Source organism: Mus caroli, unplaced genomic scaffold (assembly GCF_978045245.1).
Source record: "Mus caroli unplaced genomic scaffold, Mus_caroli_1 scaffold_3, whole genome shotgun sequence".
In the NCBI taxonomy this organism is placed as follows: Eukaryota; Metazoa; Chordata; class Mammalia; order Rodentia; family Muridae; genus Mus; species Mus caroli.
Window position 1 is genome coordinate 35831691 of NW_028227258.1, and position 21132 is coordinate 35852822.

General features: G+C 38.1%; 1 protein-coding gene across 1 annotated transcript; it reads right to left on the reverse strand.

Annotated features, from left to right (window-relative positions):
* Positions 1 to 18121: 18121 nt before the first annotated feature.
* Positions 18122 to 20270, reverse strand: Tram1l1 (translocation associated membrane protein 1 like 1). The gene has a single exon (XM_021159031.3). The coding sequence runs from the start codon at positions 19997 to 19999 to the stop codon at positions 18908 to 18910; it is 1092 nt and encodes a 363-aa protein (XP_021014690.1). The 5' UTR covers positions 20000 to 20270; the 3' UTR covers positions 18122 to 18907.
* Between the last annotated feature and the right edge of the window lie 862 nt (positions 20271 to 21132).

Sequence of the window (21132 nt, forward strand, 5' to 3'; positions counted from 1 at the left end):
CCCAAACATCACAACCAGGTTCCTCTACACTCCAGACTCATATCGTGACTTTAATGAGGACTTCCCTTTCTTACCTCCAGGTATAAATACCAGTACAATCAGGCATTGAGTTGTGTAGACATGTAAATTCATTATTCAGAACCCTCCCCCCAAACTCTGGATATGATAACTAAAGGGCTTTCATATTGAGTATAAACAGATTCAAAATGGTTTAATTCATGGCAAGTTAACTTCATTATTAGACAATTTTACATTATAACATATGGGTGGCCATTTTTCTATTACCATACAAAGCAGTTGTTACAGGTAGGCAATGATTCAATTGACAACTTTATCAAGTAATGTTCCGTGTATATATAATTTCTATCTGAATAACTTATTCAACTTAACTAATGTGTTACCTTAATTTTTGTGTGCACAAGATAGTTGTTGTAGTAATTATTTAATCTCCAATAAGGGTTTCTACCCCATCTTTGATCATTCAGTTCTCAGACAAAGACACACAATGTGTATTTTTATAATAAGGCTTAATCTGCACCACTGCTGGGCAGATATCTACTCTCTATGCTATTAGAATTTATATCCTGATCAATATTATAACTTGCTATGTTCTATTGGGCTGCTCTTAACTGCAATCGGCCAACCCTCAGGACCTTGTATTCATACTCATTTACCTGATGGTGGCTTTCTCCTTCCTTCTCCTTCTTTCTTCCTTGTGGTCTCCTCAGACCCCAAGGCCAGGATACAAAGAATGCCAACCATCTCTCTTCTTCCCGGAGGTTGGCTGGAGACATCTTTATACACTAATTAGGGATAACTTGGGGGCAAGGTTATATACCTTGGTATGTCACTTGAGTACTTGCAGACTCTCTCATTCCTGGGGACAACCAGGTCTTGGGGCCAGTACTTAGCATTACAATACAAGCAGAAGGACAAACTTCAACAGATGGTTCTCATGATTCTAGTTATGCTTTGCAAATGTTTAATACTTCTTTGAAATTTTCATACAATGTATTTCAACTACCTCGACTCCTCTGACTCCACTTCTCCCACTACTCACTGAATTTTTGCCCTTTTGTTGTGCTGTTTTGTTAAATCTATAAGATCCAATTTGAACTATTTATGCATTATTGAATGTGTGATCACTCTCTGGAGCTTAGTTAACTTAATAGTCAGTGGCCACATCCTTAAAGAAATCAGACTTTCCTCCCGGCAGGTATCTATTCCCAATAGCTGCTCAGTTTCAATGGAATTTTGTACCCATTACCCTTCCCATATTTGGGGTTTGTCTGGCTTGTATATGGTAGGTGTTGTGCATGGTGTCACATGGGTCTTATTCCTTCACGTAATAATATTGAAAATCTTACTCATTCCTCTTCTCAACAATATTCTCAGAGAAGCTCTTGTGTGCCACACTTGGCTCTAGACTTCATGCATGAACTGGGGAAGGGGTGTAGTAGTAGCAATGAAACAAACATATGAACAGCTAAGATAGTCTCTGCCTTAAGTGAACTACTATTAGACTGGTGAGTGGCAAGAAACATACAATGAATATATCAAATCCTGATAACAAGAAGCAGAAAAATTAGAAAAATAAAGATTGTAAAGAAGGCTGGAAAATATAATATTATAGTGTTTAGTCTAATGAGGTAACTCTTGGTCAGGTAAAAATAAAAGATTGCAAGTAATATTTTGTTTAACTTTGGTCTATCTTTAATTTTGTAAATTCTTCCGATTATATTTGATGAAGACTATTTAGAAACTTCATACTCTTAGCATTTTTCTCCAATTTCCTATTATTAAATTCATAGTTGTGTTTGTTATTTCACATAGTTCCTGTGTGTGAGTGCATGGATGTTTTGAGAAGGTACAGTTGTAGGTTTATGTGTTGTGTCGGAGTATGCAGATAAACTAGAGGCTACAGGAAAGCCCCAGGTACTGTTGCTCAGTAGTGGTCAATATTGATTTTAGGAGACAGGCCTCTCATTGGCCAGCAGCACAATGATTGGGTTAGGTGGGCTTGCCAGTGAATACTGGGAATCTATCTCCCCATCCCCTGAGTTGGAAAAACAAGTGCTCACATCCAGGGCTGTCTATTTTGCACATAGGTTTTAAGGACACAGCACTGTTCTCCTGCTTGTACAGCTAACACATCCACTGACCCATATTCCCAGCCTTAAACATGGTTTTGTGTAAAGTTTCATTCAGTAATAAATGCCTAAAGTGGTCTTTGTTCTACAGTAGAGCTAAATAGAATTACAGATATCATACTCAAAATGGACCTGGAATCTGTTTGTCATGTATAAGAGAATGAACATATATAACAGAAATGGTATAAACATGAAAGTATAAGAATAGGCAACATTTGACACAAATGATGCTTCAAAGGAAAAATACTTAAAGGAATGCAAACACCCACCTGCATTTTTTTCTAGTGTGTGGTTATCTCAAACTCAAAGTGAGAAAATATGAAATAATTTCAAAACATTATGTCCATTTTGTGTTCAGATTTTTCACTAAATGTGGGATAAATTTCAGTGAGTGAAATATACTGAGTAAAACAATTGACTAAAGCTTAGTAGAAAAAATGAAACAATAAAACAATTATTAAAGTGCATAAATTCAAACATTAGAATCCAGTTAGTGACACGACTTTAGCCACATGACATTTCTTCACATGTCAATAAGTTCATAGAAACATCTCAGATGCCTGTGATTATTTCTGTCTGATGTTTGTACTCTCAAGTGTTTATAAGTTTCATAGCTCAAACCTTAACAGATCAACTTTCCAATTTTGATGTGTAAATGAACATGAAAAAAAAGACAAAATAATTCCTTTTAATGACATATGACATCTACAAAAACAACTCCACAGCCCAATGTGACAACATGTCTGAAACTGACAGCTGAACTAGTCCACTGCATGGCAGTTCACTCTGCATGCAGTTAGAACTGAATTTTAAACTTTCTGAGCAATCTGCTATTCTCTTGAAGAGCGCCCCATATCAAAATTATTTCAGAACTAATATGCCTTTAAAATGTCTAACGACCCTAAGATTGATTCAGATGTGTTGGTTTGACAAACATCAAACTCTACTTAATTTTTTGATTAGAATTTTGAAACTGTGGAACTATTCATGAGCTTTGTAAGCAAATACTTCATTATAGAGATTACCATGATAATTGCACACCAGTCTCCTTCTAGTATATAGCATTTGCCAACATTTCCCAGTTCAAGAAAATCACTAAAATCCCCTTCACTTACCAAATGTCTCATGGGGTGGGGGTGGGATTCAATTATTCTTCCTCTAACTCGATCTTTAAAGCTCACTTGAACTTGTAATATAATATGGGATGATGTAGACACAAATTTATGAGCAAGGGATATTTTATGTGAAGCCTGAATAAGGTACAGCATAGATTTAAAACATGAGAAACGTTTTAAGCTAAATTTTTACTTTAAGCAGCTTATACATCATATAGGTTATTACATTATAAAGGTGATAATGTTACTAAATATTTTCAGTGATAGGAAAGTTACTACACTACCTGTTCATGAGCTACAAGAAACCCAAATCTCACAAACAGGAACCTTCTGTATAATCACTGGCGAATGCAAAGAAGCCTTGAACTAGAATGATGGATATGAGTCCGTGGTTAGACATATTGTGTGGGTTGACCAGCTGCCTGAAGATGATTATCAGAAGAGGGTTCATTTCTCTACTTGACAGCCACTGATAAGCAGTTTTATTTTCTCCCAGAGGATAGGTAAACAACTGATAAAAAGGGATTAAGATCAATTATTCCCATGGTAGACATCTGGTTGCGATCATCTCATATTCTATGGTGAAGTTTCTTGGTGCTTTTGAATAAGACAGACAACTAAGGAATCAGGTTGATTAGTGAAGACATTGTAGGTTTGCTGGGCTCTTTTCAAAGCTAACAGTGCATCAGATAAAGCGAGTGAGCAGGTGGCTGCATTCAATGTTTTGCAATCGGTAAGAAAGGCTGAATTTTATTACAGAATTCAAAGGCTGAATTATATTAAGAAAGGCCAAAGCTGGGACAAGCTGGTGGAAAAGTAGGACACCTTGTTACAGAACAGACCGACCAGAAAGGCGTGAGCACACCGTGCGATGCCTGAGGTTGAAAATCATCCTGTTTTTCTATGGACTTGCATAGATTGAAATTACAATCAACTCTCCTGAAAGAGCGGGGTAGACAGACAAATTTCATCTTCATTGTTGGTGATTCACATACACGAGGCCCAAGTGTTTAAGGGTGAAAGTTTATAAGACTATATATTATAGGACTATATATTATTGTAGGAGTATAATCAAATGGAGAGGAATTTCAAATATGTGTGTGTGCTTGGTGTGTCTCATTGAAAATATTTTTGCAGAGATTTCCACAGTGTTTTCATGATGTTCTACTATAGCAAAGAATGACAGTATGTACCGACCTGTTTTGATTGTTTGTTGCTTGGTTGGTTTTATTTTTGTGACTGGGTTAATTTCCAGCTAATGGAGAGTGAGAAAACCTAAACTGTACATGTACAAATTTTAAAATGCCTGAGTAGGTATTTTATACCTCCCCTATATTATTTGTTCTTTAGGATAGCCAGATGGAGCCAACTTTTCCAAAAGGCCAAGGGCATGGGCAGATCCTGGTGGCTCAATCACCTTCCACACCACGGAGGTATATTCATTTGGGCTGCTATGTGCATGAAACAAACAAACAAAAAAACTTCAATGAATAAAATTTGAGTATTTTAAGAAAAATTATTGTTTGTTATTTGAAACATTATTTAAATATTCTATCACAAATTTGCATTACAAGAAGTCTGAAAACATGCTCCTGTTTTTCCTCTCTATTTGTGCAATGTCTATTTATTTGGGCATCTTTTCAGCACTCAGAATTTCTTTGCTGATTAGTTCTCATCCTATTGCTTATGCAAAACCACTGCTGAGAGTCTTAGTGGGACTTATCATCACCTGAAAGAAACTGTTCACACCAGGCTTCCAGGTTTTCTTTCCTAACGAAATCTATCATTTTCCATTTCACATCTGCTCATCTAACTGAGCTTGCTGTTCTGCCTTTTATCTTCTTAGACCTATATATGCTCTCCAACCTGCTTCTATCTAATCACAGACATTTTCCATCACTGCACTGCTGGGCTTTGCTGGAGAAAATTGCATAACTCTGCCATGTGGGATAGATTTATAGTTTCCAATTTCAGCTGGACCCTTCAAATGGCTTGTCATCCTTTACACTCAGTCTTTTGGTTTGTTGTCCCTGATCTGTTTGAAGGTGGGAATAGAGCATTCATTGCACCACACAAATTTATTTCTGGGTGCCTAGAGGAGCCTTTGCAAACACCAATTTCTGTATCTGTCAGATGATCACTTACATGGTGCTACCCTGGCTTTTCTCTTCCGAGTCAGATTCCCTTTGCCACCTTGTTCTCCCACACAGCAGCCTATAGAAGATGATCCATGGCCAGTTGCCATTTTCAAATGCCCACCTAGTTGGGAGAGATGGTATCAAACACGACTGCAGGGTACTTTTGTTTTCTATCATATCAAATAAGGAAGTTCCTTGACGGAAGTGAAATATAAAGCTTGTCTTTGATTATGTAAATTGAAGATTGCTTTTCTATATAAGATTATAGGAATCATTAACATTTGTAAAATATGTAAATTTTCTTTGAGCACTAAACATACACCTTCAACTTTTCTATACAGATGCACATGTATGTTATCCCCCCATATAGTACAATAAAAATACAATAACCTATTATTAAAGACACAACAACTTTGTTCCTCTGTTATTACATTTCTCATACTAAGGTTTGGCCATAAATACTATATACTAGCAATAACATGACTATTGTTTTTTCCCCAGTGTTTTGCCTTTTATTTAATAGCTGTTTACTTTACATGTATAATCTGATTACAGTTTCTCTCCCTTTTCTCTTCCCAGGTTCCCCACACACACACACTTCCATACAGATCTACCCCTTTTCTTCAAAGGGATAATAATATGATAATCTAAATATGTAAGTATATAAAATAAACAATATTATATTATTAAAAACCTAATTGGAATTGGATGAAACAAACAAAAGGAAAAAGTTCAGAGGAAGACACATGAAACAGAGATCCATTCATTTACACATTCAGGAATCACATAAAAATACTGAAATGACAGCTACAGAAAAAAAGTGTGTGTGTGTGTGTGTGTGTGTGTGTGTGTGTGTGTGTATGTGTGTGTGTGTATGTGTGTGTGTATGTGTGTGTGTGTGTGAAAACTCAAAAAAAAATTTAACATTTGAGAAAACATTTTAACATTTAACATTTAACATTTGAGATAACATTTGAGAAAAAAAGGAGAGCTCTGGCATGACCTTGTGAGACAAGGAAGCTCCAAGGATCTCATTCATTTTCTGCTGTCCATCGACATCTGGGCTTGAGACCTGCAAGAGTAGTTTGTTTCTGCACTGAGACTCTCTAGAAGGAAACTAAAATTTCATTTGTGAGGATTATCTATTGGAGTTTTCCGTTGTGTTACAACGGGACATATGTCTACTTCCTTCAGTTCTAGGGCCTCCTCTTGTGGAGACATGTGCAGGTCTTGTGCAGGTCAGTCTTGTGTAGGCCTTCATATGTGCATCTATCATGCTGATAGAGAGAGACGTGTTTTCTTCCGGTCCCCCATTCCATCTGGCACTTACACTTTTTCTACCTCCTCTTCCAAGTGTTCCGTGAGGCCTGAGGGGAGGGCTTTGATAGAGACATACAATGTAGGTCTGAGTTCCATCTCGTGGAGTGAGCCTTAAGTCAAATCAGATATTATTCGGTTAATTCCTACAAGGTTGGTGCAAGCATTGCCCTAGCTTATCTTGCAGGCAAGACACCATTGAATATCAAATGGTTTGTTGCTGAGTCGGTCACATATTTCCTTTGGTAGTATGTAAAGTACCTTCCTGTTACCAAATCTTAGAAAGAAGGGGTGAAAGCTCTCTTCTGGTGTGAGCTGGACTACTCGAAGTTCAATGAGTTGGGCACATGTTGTCTTCAGCAACAGAGTTTTGCTGTCAGTTTGTGAAGAGCAACCTATAGTATTGTGCAATAACCTGAGCTGTTTAGGAATTTCTGTGCATCCCTTTTTATGAACAACTCAAGTAGATGTAACTCAGTCGTGGTATTGGAGGCTTCATTTGGTGACAAGAGATGTCCATTTGGTGTTCTTTCTGCCTTCGCGATTTCATTTAGATTGCCTTAATATATGTATATATTTTCAGGAAGTTTCTACTGTATTATGTTTTCATAATGCACCTCAAATGCCTGTTAATTTCCTGTTTCTCTTGTTACTCCTTGCCTTATCACCAACTCCCCTCCCTATTTCTCATTTTTCTCCTATCAGGCTCAGTGTATCTGGTTGAAGAATTTGATCCACTTGGACTTGAGCTTTGTGCAGGGTGATAAGTATAGGTCTATTCAGATTATTTTACAGGGAGTTGTCCAGTTTGACCAGCACCATTTGTTATAGATACTTTTTTTCCCCAGTGTGTGTTTCTGGCTTCTTTATCAAAAATCAGGTGTCCATATGTGTGTTAACCTATGCTTGGATCTTTAATTCAATTCCACTGATAGAAGTGTCTGGTTTTGTGCCCATGGCATGCTGTTTTTATTACTATATCATTATAGTATAGCTTGAAATCAAGGATGGTGATACCTCCAGTATCCTGCTATGTGTATGCCTCACCACTGATGTGCCTGAGCCCGACCTACAAGGAAAAACGCAATCCCTGTTTCCCCAGGTGAGAAGCAGCAGAGTCGGAGATGGATGCTCTGGTTCCTGGGCACCTGTGTACCCAGATGCCCCTGGAGTACCTCTGGGAGTTGGGATAATGGGGTCTGATGGTCTCAGGGTGTCTACACTCCAGGCAGGAAGAGGATTGCTGAGCCCAGGAGGGGGCAGAATCCAGTTTGGTTCTGAATGAGTGCTGAAAGTACAGAGGAGAGCAAGCAGACCTGCAGGCTTTCTCCAGGAGATTTTGATTCAGATGCAGTTTTTATGATGAAGGCCTCCCCCACTCATCAATTCTTGACTTTCCTTGCTTGTCCAAACTGGTTTTATTTTGATAGCAGATAAATGCATAAACCTTACTCAGGGTGAATCAGGAAATTAAATACCTTCGAGGAAATGAATTCTTAGAAAGGGAAGCTCATTGGCTAAACATTCAGGGCCTATCTAGATACCTCATTAGCATACAGAATTCTAGGTTTTTATGATACATGACTGATTGTTATGGTCCTAACAGTGGGCTGTTAGGATTATGTGTTCCAGATCAGGTAGTTTGTCAGAGAGCTGGCTCCATGCCTGCCTTTCTCAATTTTGAGATTCCTCTGGGTTTGAGTTTGCTCAACCTTACCAATTGTTCTGTCTGGGGGCACTGCTCAAGTGCCCCCACAATACAGCAGTTATGTTATTGGTCAGGAGTGTTTTAGATATTGGTGGATGTGTGTGTTTCTATATAAAGTTGGAAATTGTTCCTTCAAGATCTGTGAAGAATTGTGTTGGAATTTTGATGGGATTACACTGAACATGGGAGATCTTTCCACCTTTTGTTATGTTCTTCAACTCCATTTTCCAGTGACTTGAAGTTTTATTATTCACGTCTTTCACTTAAGATATTTAAGATAGTTTACATTATTTGAAGCTGTTGTGAAAATTATTGTTTCCTGATTTCTTTCTCCGATCATTTGTCATTTCTGTATAGGAGAACACCTGATTTGTTTCAAGTTAATTTTGATCCAGCTACTTTGCCAAAAGTGCTTATTAGGTATAGGAGTTCCCAGATGGAAGTTTTGGGGATCACCTATTTTAGGTGGCATTTTCCTGTAGATTTAGGAACCTGCTCTTAATCAACACCTTCCTTTGATGCAGTGGGGTTTCTTCTAGGTTCTGTTAGCATGAAATAAATCTATGTCTATGCCATTTCCAAGCGAGACTCTAGTGAGGAAACAAAGGTTTTGGTTACTGGCACAAGACTCTGAGCTAAGCCAAGTTTTCACAGATGTGCATTTTATGCAAAGCCTTATGAAAATTATTCTCAAAGGATAATGCTTAATTTTGTAAATTAAACCTGTCATTTCAAGTGATTTCCTTCTAACATGAAATAGTGGGTCATCGCTACTTGAGCATGTTCGATGGGATGTGTCTTACAGCTTTGTTAACCACAGCATCCAGGGAATTTCATTAGAGAATTCACTTTGGCAGGTCTAATTGCAAAAGCTGGGAAGACTTCTGAAAGTTCCCCTCCCTCTACTAGCACAGACCCACTCTAGTTGGTGCTATCTCCCCCTTTCTACTGTTCCTTTCTCTTTGCCACAGGATGCCACAATCCAAGTGAGGACTGTGTCATCTTCATAAGTATCCTCTGCCAGTCCATCTGAAAGCATATAAATATTTCTGAGTTGTTGAAGAGTCTGCTGATTGGGCTGAGTGCTGCTTGCATCAGGTTGGCCTATATCACCTTATTATTAAAACCTTAGAAAAGCCAGAACACATTGAACCAACAAACACATCATGAAAAAACCACATGAATTTTTACACATGCCCGTTCATGAATTCTTGTCCCTGAGACTTCAATGCACAGAGCAACAAAGTTTGGAACATAGTAAATATCCAAGAAGTATTTAAGAATTAAGCTGAATTTATTTTGATGGCTGAGGCTCATTTTCATTTTATTGTGAATAAACATCTTTGTTATAATAGATCAAGGAACAATACATAGAACATTAAGCCCTTAGAGGTTATGATAGGTCAATCGTTTTACTCTATTTACTTTATTGCCAGCAATGTTGGCACAGGTTCAAATGGCACCTGTTAGTTTTTTCCAGTGCTTTAACCAATGAGATATGCACTATGACAAGATAGTGCATAGGTCTTCTCAAAGGTTCAGGAAGCCGTCCATTAACGATGTTGTGCCAAATATCATGCTTTTTAAATCCTTAAGTTCATTGACACAACCTTTTTTTTCCCAGGTATTTGAATCTTACTTGTAAGTGGTGTAGTTCAGTTGAACACTGATTTCCAATATATTGTCAAACAGAAAAATCATGCGCAAAGTATTTCACATTTGCTAATACATAAAATTAAACCATTTAGCACTTAGTGTGCCCACCAACAGCTAAAGAACTACTGACAAGTGACAGCTGCTAGTGAAGGAAGAGGAGTCAGATGACCATAGCTGTGTGGTACCAGGAACACACACCATGCTCCAGTGGATGGTCCCATATCTACTCATATGCGGGTAACACAAGTTGGCCCCAGCTGGGGATTAAAAACAGAACATGAAGTCAAAAAGAGAGATGAAAGAAAGAAGAGAGTTGATTCAGAAAGAGAAGAAAGAGTAAGGGGAGAAAATTATCAAAATATATTGCATTCATTTATAAAGTTCATAGATTAGTAAGAATATATATACACACACATGCACACACACACATACACACACATACACACACACATACACACACACATGCACACACACACACATACACACTCACACACATACATACACACACAGACACACACACATACACACACACATGCACAAATGCACACACACATACACACATACACACACAGACACACACACAGAGACACACATATATATGTATATACATTTACTTAATCTTCATCTTAAAATTTCAGTCACCATGTTTTCTTTCAGGAAGTACTACCATTTACTAATATTGTTGACATGGATAAATAAATTAACCAAAATAATCAATAAATTCTTTTTCTTTTTATAAATAGTGTCTTTTACTTCCTATGGTGATTGTATTTGAATCCCAAGAGGAGAAATTTCAATTAAAAATAAAAGCCCAGAGGTCTGGGAGATGTCTCTGCTGTTAAATTGTTGCTTGATTAGGCAAGAATACCAAATTTCAGATCCCTAGAACCATATAAGTAGTGGCTATGCGATGGCCTGCTTATGATTCTGCTTTAAAAGACAGAGAAAGGAAATTTCAAATGCAAAGTATTCAATTAGGTTTCAGTGACTTTTGGATTTCATTGAGAGATTTTCTTATAGAATTACCTTGGAAGAACAATGGACACAGAACCCTGATGTTAATCTTGGGCCCCACATAAGCAGGCACACACATGCACATACACTTGAACACACACTTGTGCCCACACATGCAATCAGACGCCCTCTACACACACACACACACATACGCACACACCCTACATCATACATATAAAGAAAAGAAAACACAAAGAAGAAAAATACAGCCTAAAATACAGCCTCCATGTAACATAAAAGCTAATGAGCACCTGCTATCTTTGAAGTAATTATGACAAAAATAAAAATAAAAGATAAAAAATTAATGGAAAAGACAAAATAAAGGAAAATATTTATACATTGCTAGATATGTCATTTTAAAGTGTGGTATTGTGCATTTCATGCATTTCTTGACACATGTGGAGCTCAGGGGAACAATTCAGTGGAGTTGTCTCTTTCTACCTTCAGTTCGATTCTGGGGATTACATCCAGGTGATCAGGCTTCCAAGGAAAGCTGATACCTGCTGAGCTCTCATGCCAGTCTAGAGCGTATATCACATTTGATTGCAGTTTCAAGCATCTGGAAGCTACATGGTACTTGTGGCATTTGCTAAATTTCAAATGAACACCTTTGTGATAACTTATGCACTCTCTCATTCCAGGAGTGGTAAATTTAGTACAGGGCATGATATTTGAGAATTTATGTCTTTTATGCAAATGGATCTTTTGCCTGCATAAATGTCTGTGCACCATGTGCATGCTTGTTGCTTGTGGAGGTCAGAGAAAATTGTCAGATGGCCTGGAATTGGAGTCACAGAGCGGGGAAACACCTGTGTGGGTGCTGCAAATCATATCTGGGTTCACTGGAGGATCAGTAACCACTCTTTCTTACTGAGCCATCTTCCAGCCATTTATTGTTTATTTTAAAGTTAATTTTACTATATGAATATTTTAATTGTATGTATTGTGTGTACATGTGTGCTCGGTAGCCATGGGGGCAAGAAGAGAACACTAGCTTCCCTGGTGAGAGGTGGTTGTAAGCTGTCATGTCGATCCTGGTAACCAAGACCAGGGTCCCCTGTAGAGCAGTCAGTGTTATTATTAGCCATTGAACCTCCACTCCAATCCCTGTTATATATCTGAAAGATTTCAAGAAGTAAATATAAATATCTTATAGATTCAGTATTCTACAAAATATAACTATTTACAAAGATATTTTACAAAACAACCTATTTTACAAGAATACCTGTCTACTGATAGAATTGAAGACACCATGTTTTACATAGTGTCATTGTAAAGCTAGAGTATATTTCAATGCTGATTTGAAATTTGGTGACAAAATTCAGAACTCTTTGAGATTAAAATATTTGTATGATATTTGAGTTTATAATCACCTGCTCTGAACTATTTTCCACTAAGTACATTTTATAGTTGGGTAGTTGAACTGTTTTAAACAAATTGCCTATTGCTATAAATAAAATTAACAGAATTTGTGACATCTTAGGATTATTTTCTTGAATTAATACACTAAATTCATATGATGCAAATCATGTTTTATGTTATTAAAAATAGTCACATGCTATATTATTGGAAACTGCAATTATTTCTACACATTCATGCGTTTCTACTGGGATTACTAACTATGGATTTTGAGAGTTGGTTTGCTTTGCATAGTTGACCACATATTCTTCTCAGTACATAATACAGGTAAAGAGGTACAGGAATTCTTTTTCTTGGTAACCATTTCTTACTAGTTGAGAACATACATTGTATCATCATAGTCCACACACTAACCTAGACTCCTTCAATCCCTGCCAACAGGCCACTCCTCCCTGTCATTCCGCTGACACTGACCCCATACTTCAACCTACAAAACTGTCTACCATTCTAAACTACTTAATGCTAAGGAGCTATCAATATTGATAGTAGAAAGCAGTTACATTGTTATACTCTTAACACTGTTGGCTTTGGCTCTGAGATAGTGTGTTTACCTTTGCTGCCTGCCAATCCTATACACAACCACATTTTGTGAAGAAATAATTTTTTACTTGTGCATTATTCCTTAGTGAGTTTCAACTATTTGATCTCCATCTGTGAGGAATTTCCAATGCTAAGAGCTGACTTTCTCATCCCTGCAAATGTGTTCCTTAGATGGCTTAGTTAATTCTTAGCAGATACATTGGATTGCACTGAGTATGTTTTCATTAAATTGTATATATAAAATATAATTGTATATTAAAATATAATATATTAAAATATAAAATATAAAATTTTATATACAAAATATATAATTTTGTATATAAAAATATATTACAATATATTATAATATAATATATTGTATATATTATATACAATATAATTGTATATAAAATATTCCATCTTTGGAATGTAGTTGCTGACAAATTCCTACACATTTTAATTGTAGTTACATATACATCTTTAATATAAGTATTTGTACATATTTTAATAGTGAATAATTATATTTGAAGTGTTATTGCCTTTTAGCTGGACAGAAGATAAAAACAATAAACTTTATAATGTTTAGAAATCTAATAGTGATTGATTGGACACAGGAAAAGCTAAGACATAAATATCTGTAATACTGGAACAGCAGATTACTTTCATGCTTTTGTCAAATTTCACAGAATGTACAAAGGTTTGAGTGAAGCTTAACATACATTATAGAGTTTGGATGATAAAAATGGATCAATGTAGTTGATCTTTTAAAAGTATATATTTGGTGCTACTAAAAATAGTTGAGAAGGCAGTGTCTGCCTTAACAAGGGGAAGAATTTTAAGTCATTGACAATCACTTCAATTTTCACTGTGATTATGAATTACCCTGAATTAAAGCCCAGTAAGGGGAATAAATAACAGAAATGCATAGACGATAAATATGTGCATTATACATATATGTAAATGTGACCAGAGGCTTACCTACATAGCATTCATTAAATGGATTATTAAATGGGGCAAGACAATTACACATTCATAGTATATGGATATATAAGCAAGTTTATGTACAGAGGCACACAAATACCTGACATTACCCGTGTTGCTACTCATTGCATTATTGTGATATTGATCACTACTGTCATTTTAAAGACTTTTGATTCATTACCTAGGCTCTAAGTCTTTTTCAAAGCTCCTGCACCTTTGGGAGTCACAGAAAGAGATGAAGATTGAAGTCATTCATTACCATTCTACAATAACTTGTTTGTTTCTTATGCTGTAATTAGATCAAGGAAGTTGGAAATATCTTTGAAAAGCAATTCAACATTTACAAATTAAATGCATTCATTATGTGCATTGATACTTTTTAACAACTTGATACTTTATTGTTTTAAGGATGAAATAAGAGGACTGTTTTTGTGTTGATTTTGGCATAAGGATTAAAAGAAAATATCTTAGAGAAATTTGTGTTTTCTCAGCTACCTCATTCTGATCCCAGATATGATTTGCTAGTGGTAGAATTGAGAATATCTAATGGTTTTAACTTAAAAATTCCCACTGTGCCTAGATCACTCAGTGGCTACACCCTGTCTCAGTGACACCAGGCTCTCTTATACTTGCTTGAACATATACAAATCATGAGTATGAAGTCAGGTTTCTTCATTTTAAACTTATTCAAACAGATACTGTACTACTGTATTCCACTGAACTATCTTTAATTCAGTAAACATCCCTGAAAACATTCACAAGTTATATTTCTACATATTTTTGAGATTTGGAATTGGGATATGTTAGTGACCTGATATTACAGCATAAAAGACAATGCCAACTGCTGACAGAGCACAGAACAGCATAGTGAACAACTTCAGACTTTCTAATGTTTGGGTTATTGCATACAAATTGAATCTGAAAAGTATCAATGACATAGCAGAAGCTAAAACAAGCTTTCTTATAAACATTTAAATGGAAAAATCTAGACTGTCAATTGACTGATTCCAATTTCATATTTTAGAAATGTCTTTCTGAATATGTAGGAAGGACTTATGACAATCTTTGCATGTAAGGGAAATTGGCTGTTCTATTGTAGGGGTAGTGCTTCAGAGATGGTAAATTTGAATGAAATAATGAAAAGAAAAGAAGAGTTTAAGTCCAGAGAAATTCAGGATCTGAGACTATGAAATTGCTGGTCATCTGGTCTGATGGTAAGAAAAGCCACCACCACCACTGTCTGCTCACTGAAAGTTGTTTATTCAGCTGGGCTAGTCATATCTTTACCTTCCCCTCTCTCCCTCTCCTTCCCCTCCCCCTCCCTCTCAGTCTTTCTCCCTCTCTCTTTCTTCCCCTCCATGCTGCTCCTGAGAAATCTCTTATCCCCTAAATAGAAGGAAATCTCTGACATAAAGCAAGGGCCCAAGTCCAAGGCCCTGTTTAACTCAGAGTCCACATGCTTCTCAAACATAATTCCCCTGAACTATTTCATCTATAACTGTTTCAAGGATTGGAGAGATGTCTCAGTGGGTAAAGCATCTGCCCAACAAGTGTGAGAATCTGAATTCAAATTCTCAACTCTCAGGTAAATCCAGATGCAACAGTGCATCTCTACAATCCCAGCGATCCTGAGACATGGGGTGGAGCCAGGAGAATCTCTAGAAACTCAAAAGCCATCAGCAGAACACAACATGGAGACTCTGTCCCAAACAAGGCAGAAGGTGAGAACCCAGGGTCCCCTTTGACATATGGGCACATTTTGGCATATATGAGTGAGCACACAGTTATAGCAAACATATACAAGTGTATCTAAAACTTTCTCTCTCTCTCTCTCTCTCTCTCTCTCTCTCTCTCTCTCTCTCTCTCTCTCTCTCACACACACACACACACACACACACACACACTGCTATGCCAATATAGTCTTTCCTATGCAGAGCACAGGTAAATTCTTTTACCTGGTAAAGTGATTTTCAGGTAAATGAACAAGAAGTGGAAACTGTAATACTGGTCTCCAAATTAAAAGGCTATTAGAATATTTTACTCTTAAAAAGGGTTTTAATTATTCATGTGATAATTGCAATCTTCTTGAATATAGTCCAAAAACAAATGCGGGTAGCTGTGCATCATTCTCATACTGTTAAACAAACATGGGGAGCTGGATTCAGTGGTGTTATCAAAGACTCCTTATTGAATTGAAATGGAGTGATACTGAGCACCAGGGAATGATCACACTGACACCCAGGCCTTGTTCGTCCCATACAGGCCAATGACACATCCTTACTGTTTGCTAAATGAGACAGTGCAATCTCTATTTAAATGCTAGTGGATCTATATTTTAAACATAAACTATGTTTGGAATCCATCCCAGGAATTATTTAAGTCTTATTATTTATTTAGTCTTATTTATTTATTTAGATTTAGTCTTATTTAAGCAAGAGAATTTTAAAATCATTGAAGCTCATGCCACAGTGGAGAACATTTGGATTTCATTATCAGACACATCTTAAGTATTTTCCAGCCTATAATGATAAATCTAAAATCTCCCGTGGTTAACTAACACCAATGCTGCCCTGCATCCTGCGCTTCTTGCAGGACAATTTTAAAGAGACTCAACAATTCATACCTAGCTGAATTAAATATGTAGTGGGGTTTTTGTTTGTTTGTTTGTTTGTTTGTTTTTGAATAACGCATTGGCACACACTTATTTCTTGACATTATCTCCTGAACTCACTGAGAGTTATAGCTAGGATCTTCCCAGCTTTTCAGCAAACTGTTATCTCTTGTGGAGTTATATTCTATTTAAAAGTAGTTTCCCTTCCCACCATCGAAGCAAACAGCACAGCTAAAGCCAGGCACCCCGTGAGTATCGTATCAGCCGATGGGTTAAGGAGAAGCTTTGCTCTGGGTTTCAGGTCTGCTTATTCTTCTTGCCAGAACACTGAAGAAATCAAACCAGGAACAGGGATCAAGCAGACGCCATGTTGGAAGTCAATTTGAGGGGTAGAGAGCTAAAAGAATCTCACAGATATTGATCCAGATCCTACGCCAACATATTGCTAACATACTGTTAAGTTCAAGTTAACACTTGTGAAATAAATTGGAAGCTGTCCTCTCTTCTTACAGTGAGTTCTATTAGAGTTGCATGGGTTATCTGAAGTGCCTCATAGATAAGAAAATTGTTACCAGGTGTTTGATTACAAATAACAGTTCAGATTCTTAGAAGTAAGAAATATGTGTGAGAGTTCTGAGTCATGTGAAAAGTTGAAATTTGGCTTTACAATTGCATACCAGGTGTTAAAATGTGCATAACTTTACAACTCAGAGCATAGAATATCAATACCACATTAGACAAATGAGAACAAAAGGGGTGAGAAAACCACTTCCATGTCCAAAATGAAAGAAATCTTTGTTACTTACCTTTGAAGGAAGACAGAGTAGAAAAATGTTTTTATTTTTGGTGGTTGTTCTTGTTTTTTGGTTTTGTTTGTTTTTCTTGGCTTTTCAGGCTGTGCTCTGCTAGGTAAGCATAATGTTTTAGGAACCTCAGTTTTTGGGAAACCTGAATCATTCATACACCTAAGATCCCATCACAAGCAGAGATGAGAAGAAACTGTAGAAAACCAGGAAATGCAGGAAACATACAGGCTTCATCCAGGGTGCTGTCCATTACCCTATTCCTGAAAAGCAAAAACACCCACACTGTGGAAAGGAACTCAGCATCGGGATTGAGCCAGGTGTAAATACTTACCTCAGAGTCCATTGTTTGTCTTGGCTTCTGTAAAGGATACAAACTATATTCATATGTACACATGTATAATGAACAAGATCACCTTGTACCAATGTCTCCCAATGAAGGGTGGAAGCTACACTAACAGCACCATTCTAAAGTCCATTCATAAATTTTATTGGGCCACTTCATCTTTAAATGGAGTTTAATATGTCAAATATTTCCCAGATATAATTAGCTGTACACACATACACACACATACACATGTACACACACATACACAAATATATATTTATATATTATTTAAATAGTGTTATGTATAGACACATTTATCCATAGCCTTATCTTTAAAATTGTTTATATATTAAATAATATTCTTCTGATACACTGCTTTCACCAAATTTTATGAATCTGCCAAAACCGTTCTTAATAAATATTGAGTAGATACATTTTTTCAGTAATATTGAATTTTGTGAGTTTTCCTGGACAAGTGTTTAAAATAAACAGGAAGAAGTTGTTCACCTCTTCAGTAACCCATGATATTTATTAAAGGTATTTTGATTCGATAAATGTCAATATCACCACACATGTCATCTATTCGGATTTTGATGCTTTAATGGGGGCGTAGCACTAGCAGTCACTAATTACAAAATTAAACACATACTTTGGGGGTTTGACAAATACTTTCAATTGTAAATTTAAAACAACTTTAAAAAAGAATCCCAACGATTACATAATACTGATTTAAGTTCCACCTTTATCAGATTTTCCACTTTCTCCTGCAAGAGAACATGGAGAAAACCACTTTGCTGCCAGACTTGTTAATGCGATAAAGAACACTGGAAGCAGGAAACTATTATTTATACACACAATTCTGCAGTCATCACCACGAAACGTTTGGACAATCGTTGAGGTAACAATCTAAACTAAATATGATGTTGGTCTGATAACTATTCTGACAGGAATTAGAGGCTGAGTGGTTTAATCTTAATTCCCACCACCACTCATATCGCTGCCAACCCTTAAAAACACATTAGACAATAACAATAGCAATATTTAAAAAGCACGACCCGTTCTGAAGAACAGAAACTCCCTAGCACAGAGACACCACATCGGAAGGAGTGGATTCCCTTGGAGGTAAGAATCAATTAGCTTGCAGCTGCTTAAGGAGCCTTCTCTTTCTTCTTTGGTGGAGAATCTATTCTATTCGGATTCTCCACTCCATTTTCTGTGCCTTTTCTCGCCCTGGACCGTCTCTTCCTTCCACAAACATGAAGGTTCGCGTCTTCTAACCATCTCTGAAGCCAGACAGTAGTCAAGGTCCATGTAATGTACACCTGAATACTGCAACTCGAGGACAGAACAGCGATTTTAGCTGCCAGCACATTGACATTACCAGAGAGAGCATTGCCATTCCGATTTGTCCCGGCCAGGTGAAGCCCTACTGTAACCACCGAGACAATCAATGTCACGAGTCTTCCGGATATAAACACGATAGGCCACAGAGACAACCCTTTCTGGTACCGCTCATCACCAAAGTAAAGCAGGCTGCACACGCTGGAGAGGAGCTCCACGGCGTAGTGCAGCATCAGCAGCAGCAGGCCCAAGTGGTTCAAGTACAAGAGATAGGCCCCTCCAATGTGGAAGAGGTGGAGGCCAATGTAGATGAGCTGACCCGGGATATCTTGCTTCCTGACTTTCTGGAAGTAAAGCTCCGGAAAGCTATGAAACCAGTAAGCCAACTGTGAAATGTAGAAAAATTTCATCTGAAATGTCATCATGTTGTGGGGCTGAGACTTCCACAAGAGTGTGGGGTCTGACAGGCAGTTCTCAGAGGCCAGAATGATCATGCCCCAGATACCGGACACTATATAGAACACACTCAGCTGCCCGGCCTCATTCAGTTTGTTTTGTTTGCCTTTGGTGAGCTGCAGTCTCCTGCTGAGCTTATCTAGCACGTACTCCTGAATGGTGGCATGGATGATGATGGCCACCAGCATGTAGAAGAACACCGTGGCCAGATCTTTGACCCCATAATGGTACAGGGTCCTGGACCCGGAGGGCAGCCCTTCCGCTGGGACAACGACTCCATGCTGCAGAGTGAGGAACGCGATCGACATCTCGGAGGTGCCCTCGAACATAAGCCCCAGCACGAAGAACATGCCCACGCAGGAGACCATATCCGCGTGGTTCTGCACCATGAATTCGTGGCTCAACACCGGGGGATTCCTGGCGTTCTTCTTGCGGAGCCCCATGCCGCGGTACTCACCGGTACTCACCGGCCGCCACCGCTGATCACTGCGCCGCTCCCAGCGCCGGGCTCCCCATCACCGCCTGTCTGACGCCCAGGGTCGCAGCCGCTGCCGACCGATCAATCAAAGGCTGAGGCCGCGTAGGCCGAGCATGCGCACAGGGGCTGCGGAGGCAGGAAAGGAAATCGAGCGCCGCGCCCCTGCCCCGCAGGCCGGGGTGCGAGCGCGGATTTGCCGCACCGATCGCCGCCGCCCACCCGCGGGAGCCGGAGGGGCTTCCCAGGAACTGGGAAATCTGGTGCCACTGTCATTGCCATTGCCATCATCACCATGGCAACACAGCAGCGAGTTCCCTAGTGCTCTCTACTGATCTCTTAGGAATCTCACCTTCCCTTAAGGGGCTGATGCTGTGGAAATCAAATTCATTCTCTCTCTCTCTCTCTCTCTCTCTCTCTCTCTCTCTCTCTCTCTCTCTCTCTCTCTCTCTCGTGTCTGTGTTTCCTGTGTTTTTGTTTTTGCCTCTGTCTCTCTGTCTCTGTCTCCTTTTCCCCACCCACCTCTTTGTGACACACAAGCTAAGGCAGGAGCTCTTAACACCATGCCTGCCATTATCACCACAGGTCTAGTAAATGTCAGTAGCCACAATTTAAATCCTGGGTGGAACCAGAGAATTCTCAGCGCTGTATTGTGCTGTCTCTATGTTAAATCAGTCAGACCTTGCAACACCAGTGCAAAGAAGCAGTTTCAGAAAATAATGCTATTAGAACAAAAATGGCTGTAGAGGTGCTAGCTAATTATATTAGAAGTCTGCAAGGCGGTGGGAAGCAGAGATCTAGCAGGTCCTTGGCTACAAAACAAAACTTCACTTGGACAGACAAAAATCTCAGGGTTTGTCTGTGTGTAACGTTTTTAGCATATGTTAAATTTCACTTTAAAGAAAAGCCATTTATTAGCTTTGTCAACAGAAGTTTTATGTCAGTTTTCAAATATCACTGCTAATGGAGAATGAATTTCTTGTCCTTTATCTGTCATATGAGTGTAAAATCCTTATGGATAGGAATGATGGGTGAAAGTAGAAAGTATGCACTTCAGAAGAATAACGCTACAGGCCTTTTTAAAAGAAATAAAGCGTTTAT

Excerpts from the sequence above, each read along its gene's own strand:
- Tram1l1 (XM_021159031.3), bottom strand. The coding sequence starts at position 19,999 with ATGGGGCTCCGCAAGAAGAACGCCAGGAATCCCCCGGTGTTGAGCCAC.